Raw genomic sequence first — 11,851 nt, 5'->3', positions numbered from 1 at the left:
GGAGGGGTGAGGCCGCGGGTGTCGGCTGGGGCCGACGTGAAACCCAGCTCCCCGGAGGGCGCGACCGCTGAGGCGGGACGTGTTTGTACGCGGAGGAGAGCGCGGCCGAGCCGCCGTGGAGGGCTTCGTCAGACCCTGTGCCCGCACTCTGCGGAGCTGTCAGGAACGTCAGGGCGGAAACCAGCCTTACTTGTAAATCCTGAGCTTCTTGGCCCGCGCCTTCCACCCTCCCTGCCAGGTCTCAGGTAGTATGGATGCTTCTCGGGACTGCGTGGGATTGAGGGCAATGAGTAGATGGCGAGAAGCGACTTAAATTTTTAGTTTTCCTCTTGGGTTGCCTTCCGAAAGAGTTCTTAAGGAACTCGCCGGCCCATTGCCCTCCTAAAAACCTAGATGTGTGCGTGTGTGTGTGTGTGTGTGTGTGTGTTTGTGTTTAAAGAGGACCTAAGGGTCATTTTGGCTTCTGTAGGTCGTCCGTAACAAGAGCTAAAACCAAAGAATGCCTTACAGATACTACCAAATTAAAGGAGTTTTCTGTCAATTTTAGAAAGAAAGAAGTAGGACCAATAAAGATCTGTAGGTTCGGATTACCTGCTTCAATGCTTACAGATAGGGAATGAGGTTCCATGACGTGTCATGAAAAGTTAATGCATTCCTTTTTCTTGCTTACTCAGAAAGTTCCCACAGCAGATGTGACACACCTGTGCTTTTCATGGGAATTGGTGTTCATTTTCCTTAGGAAGACTTTGGTGGGCTCTCCTCAGTAGCTTTTTAAAAAATCCTGCGGTTTACATATCTGTATATGAGTAAACAGAGGACATTTAAATGATATTCTTTAGTGTCAGAAGTCTAGGGGAGACGGGGAATTTTTTTATAAGCAAAAACCGGTGTATGTCATAAAATTCACATTTATTTGCTACTTTGGTCAATTACTGCTAAACATCTTCCCCTAAAAGATCCACCCATCAGTTTAGCTGACTGGCATGTGTGTGTGTCACATGGCTCTTGCAAAATTTGTTCTGATTTCAAGTTTTGTAATACTAAGGTTTGTTGCTGAAATGTCCCCTTTCCTTACTAAATGGAAGCCATGATATTTATTAGAATTTTATATACTTTTAGAAGTCGAGGATAGTGTTCTTTTAGTGACATATTTGTTGTGTTGGCAGTTTTTTATTTCGTTATTAAGGGCTCCAAGGGTAAAGTGGGTTTTGCATAGTTAAGCAGGGTTGAACTTCAGGTTCCTAATTACAGTATTAATTTTCCTTTCCTTAGTTAAGGAAGTTTCTTATATTTTCTACATGTATTTAGTACTGTAAATAGATCTTAAAGATTTATTAGTTGAACATAAATTGGGTAAGTTGCAGTCTAAAATTGTCCTTTTGTGAAAAAATGAGAGTTAATCCTGTTATGTAGTGGTAAGATTCAGAAGTATATAAACAAATTTGGAAAACTAAAAGAACCATTTATGTGTTATAAATCATTTTATATGAGACATTCTAGTGCAAGGATTTAGGAATATAATCCTTAAACGCAAAAAATTCATAATCCGATGAAACACAGATTTTGTTTTGGTTTTTTGAGAGGGTTTCTCTGTGTAGTTCCAGCTGCCTTGAACTCACCTCACTGTAGTCCCAGGCTGGCCTTGAACTCATGGTGATCCTCCTGCCTCAGCCTCCTGAGTGCTGAGACTACAGGTGTGCACCACCATGCCCAGTTTAATACAGTACAATGAGCAAGTTCCAGATGTACAGCATGAATCAGGGCAGTAAGAATTCAGAGGAGGTGGTGGGTTATGGTTGGCTGTTGTTAGAAAATACACCTCTAAGAGAATTATTGGTAACTAGATTTGGAGAAATAGAAGGGGGTGAGGAGATTATTTCAAGAGACAGAAGAAAGAGGAATGCCTAATAAGTGGCAAGGACAGGTTTTTGTTTTGTTTTTGGTACTGGGATTTGAACCCAGGGCCTTCACACTGCCTAAACTGTATCCCCAGCCTTTTTGGCTTTCACTCTGAGCTACATCCCCAGTCTTTTTATTTTATTTTAATTTTTTTGGCTTAGTTACTAAATTGCCAGGCTGGGCTCCAACTTGGGATCCCATTTGGGATCCTTCTGCCTCAGCTTCTCAGAGTGCTGGGAGTATATTTGTTTTGTTTTGAAGATAGGGCCTCACTATGTAGGTTAGGCTGGCCTTGAACTCTTAGTGATTCTCCTGCCTCAGCCTCCCAAGTGCTGGAATTAACAGACATGTGCCACCATGCCTGGCTACAACAGTAATTCTTTTTTTTGGGGGGGTACCAGAGGTTGAACTCAGGACTTTGTGCTTGCTAGGCAGGTGGTGGAACCACTGAGCCAAATTCCCAGTGACAGTAATTCTTAAGATTAAGATCATGTCAATTCATCCTTTCTTTTGAGGACTCTAATGACCTCAACAGAATCAAATCCAGAAATCATTTTTATGTTTATTCTGGTATCGAATATGCCAATATCTGAGCTACTTTATTGGTATTGTAGACTAATAAAATCCATTTTGCAAAAGTGTTAGTGAAACAAATTTTTAAAGTGAATTATATTGTGTTCGAAATTTGCAAAAGTGTTAGTGAAACAAATTTTTAAAGTGAATTATATTGTGTTCGAAATTTACAACACAATATTATAGGGTACATATAAATAATAAAATGTTTATTATAGTGAAGATTAACATGTGATATCTCATAGTTAACCTTTTGTGTGACAATAGTAGCTTTATTTATTTATTTATTTATTGGGGGGTACTGGAGATGAACTCGGGTCCTTGCACTTGCGAGGCAGGTGGTGGCACCACTGAGCTAAATCCCTGGCCCTTACGTCAATTAATTAATTAATTAATTATTTAAATTGAATTTATGTAGACAGTACAGTTACATTCATTACTGGGATCTTGTACCTTTACATGACAGGTCTTGCTTCTCATTTATTTTTTAATTTAAAAAAACTTAATATAATTAATTTTAGTTCCAGTGTTATATATCAGATAATATGTTTACCCTAAACATATACATACTATTGCGGGGCGGGGTTGAGACAGGGTCTTGCTATTATATGTAGTGCAGACTGGCTTTCAACTCATTATGTAGTCCAGGCTGGCCTTGAAGTCACAGAAATCTTCCTGCCTCAGCCTTCCGAGTGCTGTGATTACAGGCATGTAGCACCATACCTGGTTGTCTTTTTCTTCCTATTTCTGGTTTATTTGACTTAGTATAATGTCCTCCAGTTTAGTGAAAATTTTTGGTTTTTTCTTTCTTTTTTTTGAGGCACTCTCACTATGTAGTTCAGGTTGGCCCTGAACTCACTATGTAGCCCATGCTGCCCTGGAACTCAACAGTCGTGCCTCAGCCTCCCAAGTGATGGGATTGAGGGGTACACTCCCTGCCAGGCAAGTGAAAAAAACATTTTTTTTTTGGTACAGGGTTCAAACTTAGGACCTGGTGCTTGTGAGGCAGGTGCGCTACAAGTGAAAATTTTAAAGGTGAGATGAAGTGATTCATATTTTATTCAGATAGATCACAAGTACACCCAGCTTTTAGTAATTGTAATTCAGTTTCTTCTGGTCTTTAGTGTGTGTATGTGTGTCGTACTGGGAAGTAAACTCAGGGCCTTTGCTCTGAGCTATAGCCTAACACTGCCCCCCCCCAACTCAAGACCTTATGCTTACAAGGTAGGTATGGAGCTACTGATCTAAACCCTAGACCCCCTTTTTGATTTTGAGAACAGGGTCTTGCTGTGTAGTTCAGGCTGGCTTTGAACTCATTATGTAGCCTATGCTGGCCTGGAACTCAGAGTGATCCTCGTGCCTCTTGAGTAGTCCCTAGTGCTGGATTATGGGTGTGTGCTACCACTTTTTAAATATTTTGAGACAGGGTCTCACTAAGTAGCTAAATTGCTCAGGTTTGAACTTGCAGTCTTCCTCTTTCAGCTCCCAGAGTGCGGAGATTGCAGGCCTGATGCACCATATCTGACTCTTGTCTTAAATGCATTTATAACTAAAAGTAATCAAAAAAGATTTGGAAAATAAAAGTAATAAAGTTGTTCTTAAAGTCTTATCACCCAGATAAAAATCAGTTTTCTTTAACATACTGTTCTACCTGACGTGCTTTATCATCTTTTTTTTTTTAAACAGTCTCACTATGTAGTGAGACTGACCTAGAACTCACTGTGTAGCCCCAGGCTGGTCTCAAACTCACAGTGATCCTCCTGCCTCAGCCTCCCGAGTGCTGGGATTACAGGCGTGTGCCATGGCACCCGGCTTTTTAATCATCTTTGTTTTAAACATTTGCTTTTGGGGTGAGGAGAAAAATGTATCAATAATAATTGACTTTTTTTTTGGTACTGGAGATCAAACTAAGGTCCTTGCATTTGCAAGGCAGGTAGTGGAACCACTGAGCTAAATCCACAGCCCTGATTGAGTTTTATTTTACTTTTTTTAATGTAATTTTTTTTTCTTTTTTCTTTTTTCTTTTTTCTTTTTTCTTTTCTTTCTTTCTTTTTTTTTTTTTTTTTTTTTTTTGGTGCCGGTGATTGAACTCGGGTCCTTGTGTTTTTCCATTTTCTTTTTTTGGTACGGGAGATCTAACTCAGGTCCTTGCACTTGTGAAGCAAGCGGGGCCACCACTGAGCTAAGTCCCTGGCCCTAATTTTTTTTTTTTCTTTTGACACAAGGTCTCACTTATATCCCAGGTTGGCATCCAACTCAGGGTGATCCTCTTGCTTCAGTCTTGTTGGGGATGGGATTACTGATGTGCACTACCACTTCTTGCTTAATGATTGAATTTGAATCTGTCCCTTTGTCTGCTTTCCTTGTTCTTATGCTAATTGGGGAAGAATAACAAACCAAAGTTATCTTTTAGGTGAAATTAAAGATATTGACTGATTACTTTGAGTTTCAACTACAAACAGAGCAATTGGAAGTTTAATTTTAATGTAAAAGTAGATTGAATTGGGCATAGTTTTCCATTTTTTGAAGATCTGATGAAGATTTTTGATTTTTGAGCAAAGAAGTGGTAGAGATGTCAATGATTATGTCAGGGCACCAGTTAAATACTTGTTTTTGTTTATGATAGTAGGAATGGAACTCAGGGCCTTGTGCTTGCCAGTAAGGCACTGCGCCGCTGAGCTACATCCCCAGCCCTTAGAAATGCTTAACATAGCCAGGCCTGGTGGTGCACACCTGTAATCTCAGCATTCAGGAGGCTGAGGCAGGAGGATCACTGTGAGTTCAAGGCCAGCCTGGGCTACATAGTGAGTTCCAGGTCAGTCTCAACTATATAGTGAGACTTTGTCTCAAAAACAAACAAACCCAAAAGAAATACTTAACATAATTTTCATACTAGAATTTTTTTTGTTTTGTTTTGTTTGAGACAGGATCTCACTATGTAGTTGAGACTGACCTGGAACTCACTATGTAGCCCAGGCTGGTCTCAAACTCACAGTGATCCTCCTGCCTCAGTTTCCCGAGTACTGGGATTACAGGCATGTGCCACCACGCCCGGCTAGAAATATTTTTCATGATTTGCTTGTGGTGAATTTTTCTTAGTGTCACAATAAGAATTTTGGCTATTTCAAGGAATGTATTAAAAATAAGCCTTGTGTATGTATCCTTAATGTACCAGTGCACTACAATAGAAAACAATACAGCAGTCTACTTGCATCTACTGTAGTTTTTGTTTTATTTTGCATCACTGTGGACTGACCCAGGCTCTTTACATTGAGCTGTATGACCCAGCCCTTTTTATTTTTTATTTTGGGACAGGGTCTTGCTAAATCATTAAGGTGTCCAGTCTGGGCCTGAACTTTTTTTTGTGTGTGTGTGTGAGACAGGGTTGAGTCTTGCTGTATAGTTCAGCCTGGTCTTGAACTCACTATGTAGCCCAGGCTGGCCTCCAACTCACAGCAGTCCTCCTGCCTCAGACTCCAGAGTGAGAGGATTATAGGGATGTACCACCTGCCTGGCTTTGGACCTGAATTTTAAGGAAAATAACTAATATTCTCATGATCCAGAATATGATTTTTATTTATTATTATTTATTTATTTTGGAGACAGGGTCTCACTATGTAGCTCAGACTGACCTGGAACTCATTATGTAGCCCAGGCTGGTCTTGAACTCACAGCAATCCTCCTGCCTCCGCCTCCCATGTGCTGGGAGTACAGATGTGTGCCACCACACCCTGTCTGGAATATGATTTTTAAATGTGGAGGGTTAGGGCCAGGGATTTAACTCAGTGGTTCTATCACCTGCTTTGTAAGGTCCCGAGTTTGATCCCTGGTACCCCCCCCAAAATATAAATAAATGTGGAGGGTTGATTCTGTAATTCTTGGGGTCATTGAAGTTTCAGTAGCTGCATAGAATCTCCACAAAGTACATCTGAAGAGTATTTTTATGAGAGTGGGATGGTCTTGTCTTTTTTTTTCCCCCCAATTTATGCACTTGTATTTGTGTATGTGTGTGTTTGAGACAAGTTCTTGCTGTGTACTAATTCAGGCTGGCCTTGTACTCACTGTGTAGCTCAGTCTGGCTTGGAACCTGTGCTGATCTCTTGCTTAGCCTCCTGACTGCTGTCTTTCATTATAGGCATGTGCCATCATGCCCAATTTGCAGGTTCATTCAAAGATAAGTTCAGTTTTGCATGTTAAAACTTCCTGTTTCTTTTCACTATAGTTGAATAGACATTGACAGTTTCTTATATTAACTTTTATTTATTTAGGTGGTGATGCAGATTGGGCCCAAGGCCTTGGACCATTCTGCCACTAAATTATAACCCTCATCTCAATTTTTAAAAAACTTGTTTTAAAAGCTGGGCATGATGAAAGGCTGTGTGTCATTAGACAGAAGAGCTTCAAAAATCAAGTGTTCTCTTAACAGTGTCTTTTTCAGTCTCAGAAGCAATAATTTACCTGTGTGCTAATATCTTGTGTTCATAGCCTTTATTTGCAGTGAGCTATGTGTATTTTACTTTCCTTGGCAGTTTGACTACCTGTGTGTTGATTTTACTGTTTGTAGTTACAATAGTATTATCGTTATCATTATTATTGTTATTGCATTATTTTGATGGTGAGGATGGAACCCAGCGCTTTGCACATGCTAGGCAAGTAAGTGCTCGGCTACTGAGCTACATTTTGGTTTTTTTTTTTTTTGGTAGTAGGGATCCAGTGTGGGACCTTGTGCTTGTGAGGCAGGAGTCAGAATCCCTGAGCTAAAATCCCCAGCCCCTAAGCTATATTTAAAAAAAATTTTTTTAAAAAATTTTATCCCATTACCCACCTCAAGTCCCCTCTGAGCTACATTTGTGTACTCTTAAAAATGATAATAAAGAGTAGTTTAACAGCCGGGTGTGGTGGTGCATGCCTGTAATCCCAGCATTTGGAGGCTGAGACAGGAGGATCACTATGAGTTTGAGACCAGCCTGAACTACATAGTGAGTTCCAGGTCAGTCTCAAATACATAGTGAGACCCTGTCTCAACAAACAAACAAACAATAAAAAAAAGATTAGCTTACCAGCTGGACATGGTGCATATAGTAATCCCAGTACTTGAGAGGCTGAAGCAGGAGGATTGCTGTGAGTTCAAGGCCAGATAGAACTATATAGTGAGACCTTATTTAAAACGAAACAACCAAAAAAAGAATAGCTTCCTTTTGCTAATGGAATTAATGGAATCTACTCTTTCCTCTTTATATATGAAGATATTCTGAGTAAAATAAGATATTTTTTTAATATTTTGAGTTTTTAAATTATTTGTTAAAGAATCAACTTTGTCTTTGATAAAGAAAAAACTAAAAATGGGTGTATGATGCCAGTGCTTGAGATATTTTAGATTTGTAGCTTATCAGCTTTTTACCATTCTTTGAACAGTACTTTGGAGTTTTAGTAAGAAATTTGGGCAGGATGCCCAGATTTATTTCTTCCTTAGAGGGAGAGGGGAGCAGTTAGACTATTCCCCTGTTTTCTTGTAGTAGGTGTGACTGAGATTGCTGCTTTGATGTCTGGAATAGAATTTAGGGAAAATACCTAGGTCTTGGATTTTCTTTGGAACCCGCCCTTATAAACCTTTCAAATTATAAAAGGACAATGATGGAAGGATATTTAGAAAAAGAATCCTGAGACCCTGAGGGGCCAAAGAACGTTAAGTGTTAGCTGATTTAGGAGAAACAGGGTACAGAGGAAGTAAATAGTTTTTCTTGGTACTTTTGTTTCCAGTTGGTTCATTTGGCTGGTGTTGGTTTAATGGGCCAGTACATCCTGTTTTATTAAATACAAGGTTCTAGTTAAATTTACTCTGTTCTGTTTAATTCGGGCTAGTGTTACATGTGCATGTGTTTGCTTGCTCACAAGGGAGAAATGCTTTTACTGATAGTTACTGTTTTAACACGTGCTTATTACTATTATTCTGTGTGCCATTTACTTGGCTTAGGGTTTTTTCCTTAGGACGTTTTATTTAGTCTCCACCTCAAATTAAAGAGCTTTAAAAATGAAACAGCGAAAAAAATGTTTTTTTTATACTGTGATTTGAATCCAGGAATTTTACACTGAGTTACTTCCCAGCTGCCCCCTTTAAAATTTTGAGGCAGGATCTTGATATAAATTGCCTAAGCTTAGTTTATTTATTTATTTTTTTTTCTGTGCCAGGGATCGAATTCAGGACTTTGAGCTTTTGAGCCTAGGCTAGCCTCAAACTCTTGGCAGTCGTGCCTCAGACTCCTGAGTGCTGGGACTATAAGTGTGTGCCGCCACACCTACCTACAGCAGTAATTCTTTGTTTTGTTTTGTTTTGTTTTGTTTTGAGACAGGGTTGCACTGTATAGTTGAGACTGACCTGGAACTCACTGTGTAGCCCAAGCCTGTTTTGAACTCACAGCAATCCTCCTGCCTCAGCCTCCTGAGTGCTGGGATTATAGGCATGTGCCACCACGCCCGGCTACAGCAGTAATTCTTAAGGCCTTATCCAAAAGACAAAAAACAATAAAAATCTTACAAGTTTCCCATAGTGTGTGTGTGTAAAAATATAGAAATAATAGAAATCAGATTACCGCATTAATAATAGTTGTAGGGAAGGATTTAATGAATGGTACAATTAGTGGGTGAAATTTAAAAACAATATTTATGGGAAATTGTAAGGATTATGGGAAATCTGTAAGGATTATGGGAAACCATTATATATTGGGAAACCTAAAAGGAAGTTTTTTTTTTTGTTTTTTGGTACTGGGGATCGAACTAAAGACCTTGTGATTGCAAGGTAGGCAGTGGCACCACTGAGCTAAATTCCTGGCCCAACAGCATTTTTTAAAAAGTAGTGACCATTTATTTGAAAAAGTAAAACAAGAGTGAGGGAGAAACTGGTTCTGCAGAGCTGGCTTGGGCCAAGTGAAAGGAAAAAGCAAGAAAAAAGCACACTCTGGAGGATGCAAGGTGGGTTATCGTGAGGAAAGCGAGGGATAGCCAGATAGCATTTTTTGAAACTAAACCACAAATAAGGAAATTAAAATCATATATACCTTCTCAACAGGACATCAGAGACTTTTTCTCAAAAAAAAAAAAATTACAAATGCTGTATAGTGTGAAAGCCTTGGGTTCAATCCCTAGTTCCACAGACAAAAACAAAATCCCTTTTAAAGACAGTGTAAGGCCACTGGCCACTGTGTTCAGTCTTGCATGGTGGTCCACATTCATGCCATAGGAAAGTGATGGGAAACCGTCTAGAGACGGAGTACCCAAACTGCAACCCCAAACCCACTTATTTATTGCAGCGTGCTAACAATGCAATTAAGCTTGAATACTGAGTTTTTAGTGTAGAGGAAACAACTCATAGTCTTGGCTCTTGTGGTGACAAAGAGGGTTCTGTGTATCTGCTGTGGCACGTGTGCCATATAGGTTGCCACCACTGCTATAGGGTATACTTCTTTTCCTACTTTTACTTGGTGTCAAACTCACTGTGCAGAGTCTGTTTCTTTTCTTGCCTATTATTTTCCCAAAATAAAACTTTGCTACCATGAAAAAAAAAAAAAAGAAAAGAATACTGTGAATTATTTGAATGTGGTTGTGCAAGTCTGTAAACCCAGCCCTTGGTGCTGAGGCAAGAGGATGGTGAATGTGAGGACATTCTAGACCATGTGGAGAGTTCTAAGCCAGCCTGAGCTAAATGGCAAGAGCCTGTCTCATGATAACAAAAGCAGACAAGCAGACAAATCCCACAACAACATGTAGATTTTTTTTTTTTTTGGCCCTTTGAAATTGTTTAAAGGAACATACAGAAATTGGTCATTGTAAGGAAGAATCTAGGAGGGATTCCTCTGGAAATCATGGGCAGTCTGTTGTGTTCAGGTCCTTGAAGGAAATCCCTGGAGATTTATTTATTTTTCTTAATAGCGCTGAGGATCAAACTCTGCCTTGAGAATGCCACTTAAGGGATCTACTACTAAGTCGTGTCCCTAGCCCTAGAATTATTATTTTTTTCCCGTTAAGTTTATTTGTACATTTAAAGCAAACAATACAGTTAGTTACATTTATCATTGGGATCTTGTACCTTTACATATGTCTTGGTTCTTATTTTTCCCCATAACCCTATAGGATTATTTTTTTAATTAGTCTTGGCAATGTTAGATATACATGAGTAGAGTCTAGTTTTCAGTGTTTCTGAAGGGTACACTTTTAAAAGTATAGAATGCTGGTGACATTCAGTGCTTGTACAAATAGCTTATGATTTCATATTTACAATGTGAATTATTTGTAATACAGGCTTTCAGAAATTAAGCGACGTTCCCCACTCCTGTACTTGGGATTGAACCTAAGTTACTCTTTCTGAGTGACATTCTTAGACCTTTCTTACTTTATTTTGAGAAAGGTGCTCTAAGTTTCACAGGATGGCTATCAACCTGCAGACCTCCCGCCTCAGCCTCCCCCTTTAACTGGAATTACATGTATGCATCTTTGCATTTAGCAGAATTGTATTTTTTTGAGGGGAAAAATTCCAGCTGGCTGGTAGGAAAGGATCATAAAAGTCCCTTCTTTAGAGGCTAACTATGAAATAATGATTAGCTGAGCATAGTGCTACACACCTGTGACAGACTGAGACAGAAGGATCGCTGTGACTTTGAGGCCAGCCTGAACTACATAGTGAGACCCTGTCTCCAAAGAAAATGGTCTTGGAATTTGAAGGAGAGACTGAATTTGGCTAGAACAATAGAAAGTTTATTTTCTATAGAGGAGTGGAATTTTTTTTCCTTTTGTTAACATAGCTTTTTTTGGGGTCTCTAAGAATGCGTATCACTTTATTTTTCTTTCTTCCTGGAAGTTTACTGATCTTAGAGATCGTGGTTGGTATTGGCTGTCTTTAAACTCTGTCAAGTTTAGTGATTCATTAAAGGGTTACTGTGGGTTTAGTTTGACTTCTGGTAAACGATGCATGGGGTTTTCAGGATTTGTAGTTTTTGCAGTGAGCTGTGATTTTTAGCCATGTTTTTGTTATAGACTTTAGAATGTAATTATATTTTATTAATGTGATTTTCTTGTTTTCATTTTGCAGTGATTATTTATTCAAGTTACTTCTGATTGGCGACTCTGGGGTTGGAAAATCTTGCCTCCTTCTTAGGTTTGCAGTAAGTTGAAATTGAAATGCTTTAAAATTAATGGTGTGGTTAGTGATACAATTAATGCTGTAATGCTGTGTGTTTTCTAGGTTGACAAAAAAATTAAACAATTTTATTCAGATCATATTACTTCCAAATATATATGGGCATATCTATATATATCAAAGCCTCCCAATATATATTGCCAGGGGCGGGGAAATATATATATATCTATATATATATATATAGATATA

General features: G+C 39.0%; 1 protein-coding gene across 1 annotated transcript in view; it reads left to right on the top strand.

Annotated features, from left to right (window-relative positions):
* Rab1a (RAB1A, member RAS oncogene family) overlaps positions 1 to 11,851 on the top strand; it is a 26,651-nt gene that overhangs the window by 532 nt on the left and 14,268 nt on the right. Inside the window, exon 2 of the mRNA XM_010609731.3 lies at positions 11,555 to 11,627. Within this exon, the coding sequence (XP_010608033.1) occupies positions 11,555 to 11,627 (73 nt within the window). The remainder of the gene's footprint in view (positions 1 to 11,554; positions 11,628 to 11,851) is intronic.

This window comes from Fukomys damarensis, unplaced genomic scaffold (assembly GCF_012274545.1).
Source record: "Fukomys damarensis isolate Sample0158 unplaced genomic scaffold, DMR_v1.0_HiC HiC_scaffold_2, whole genome shotgun sequence".
NCBI lineage: Eukaryota > Metazoa > Chordata > Mammalia > Rodentia > Bathyergidae > Fukomys > Fukomys damarensis.
Note: the sequence above shows the minus strand (reverse complement) of the source record. Positions and strands in the feature narration are given on the sequence as shown.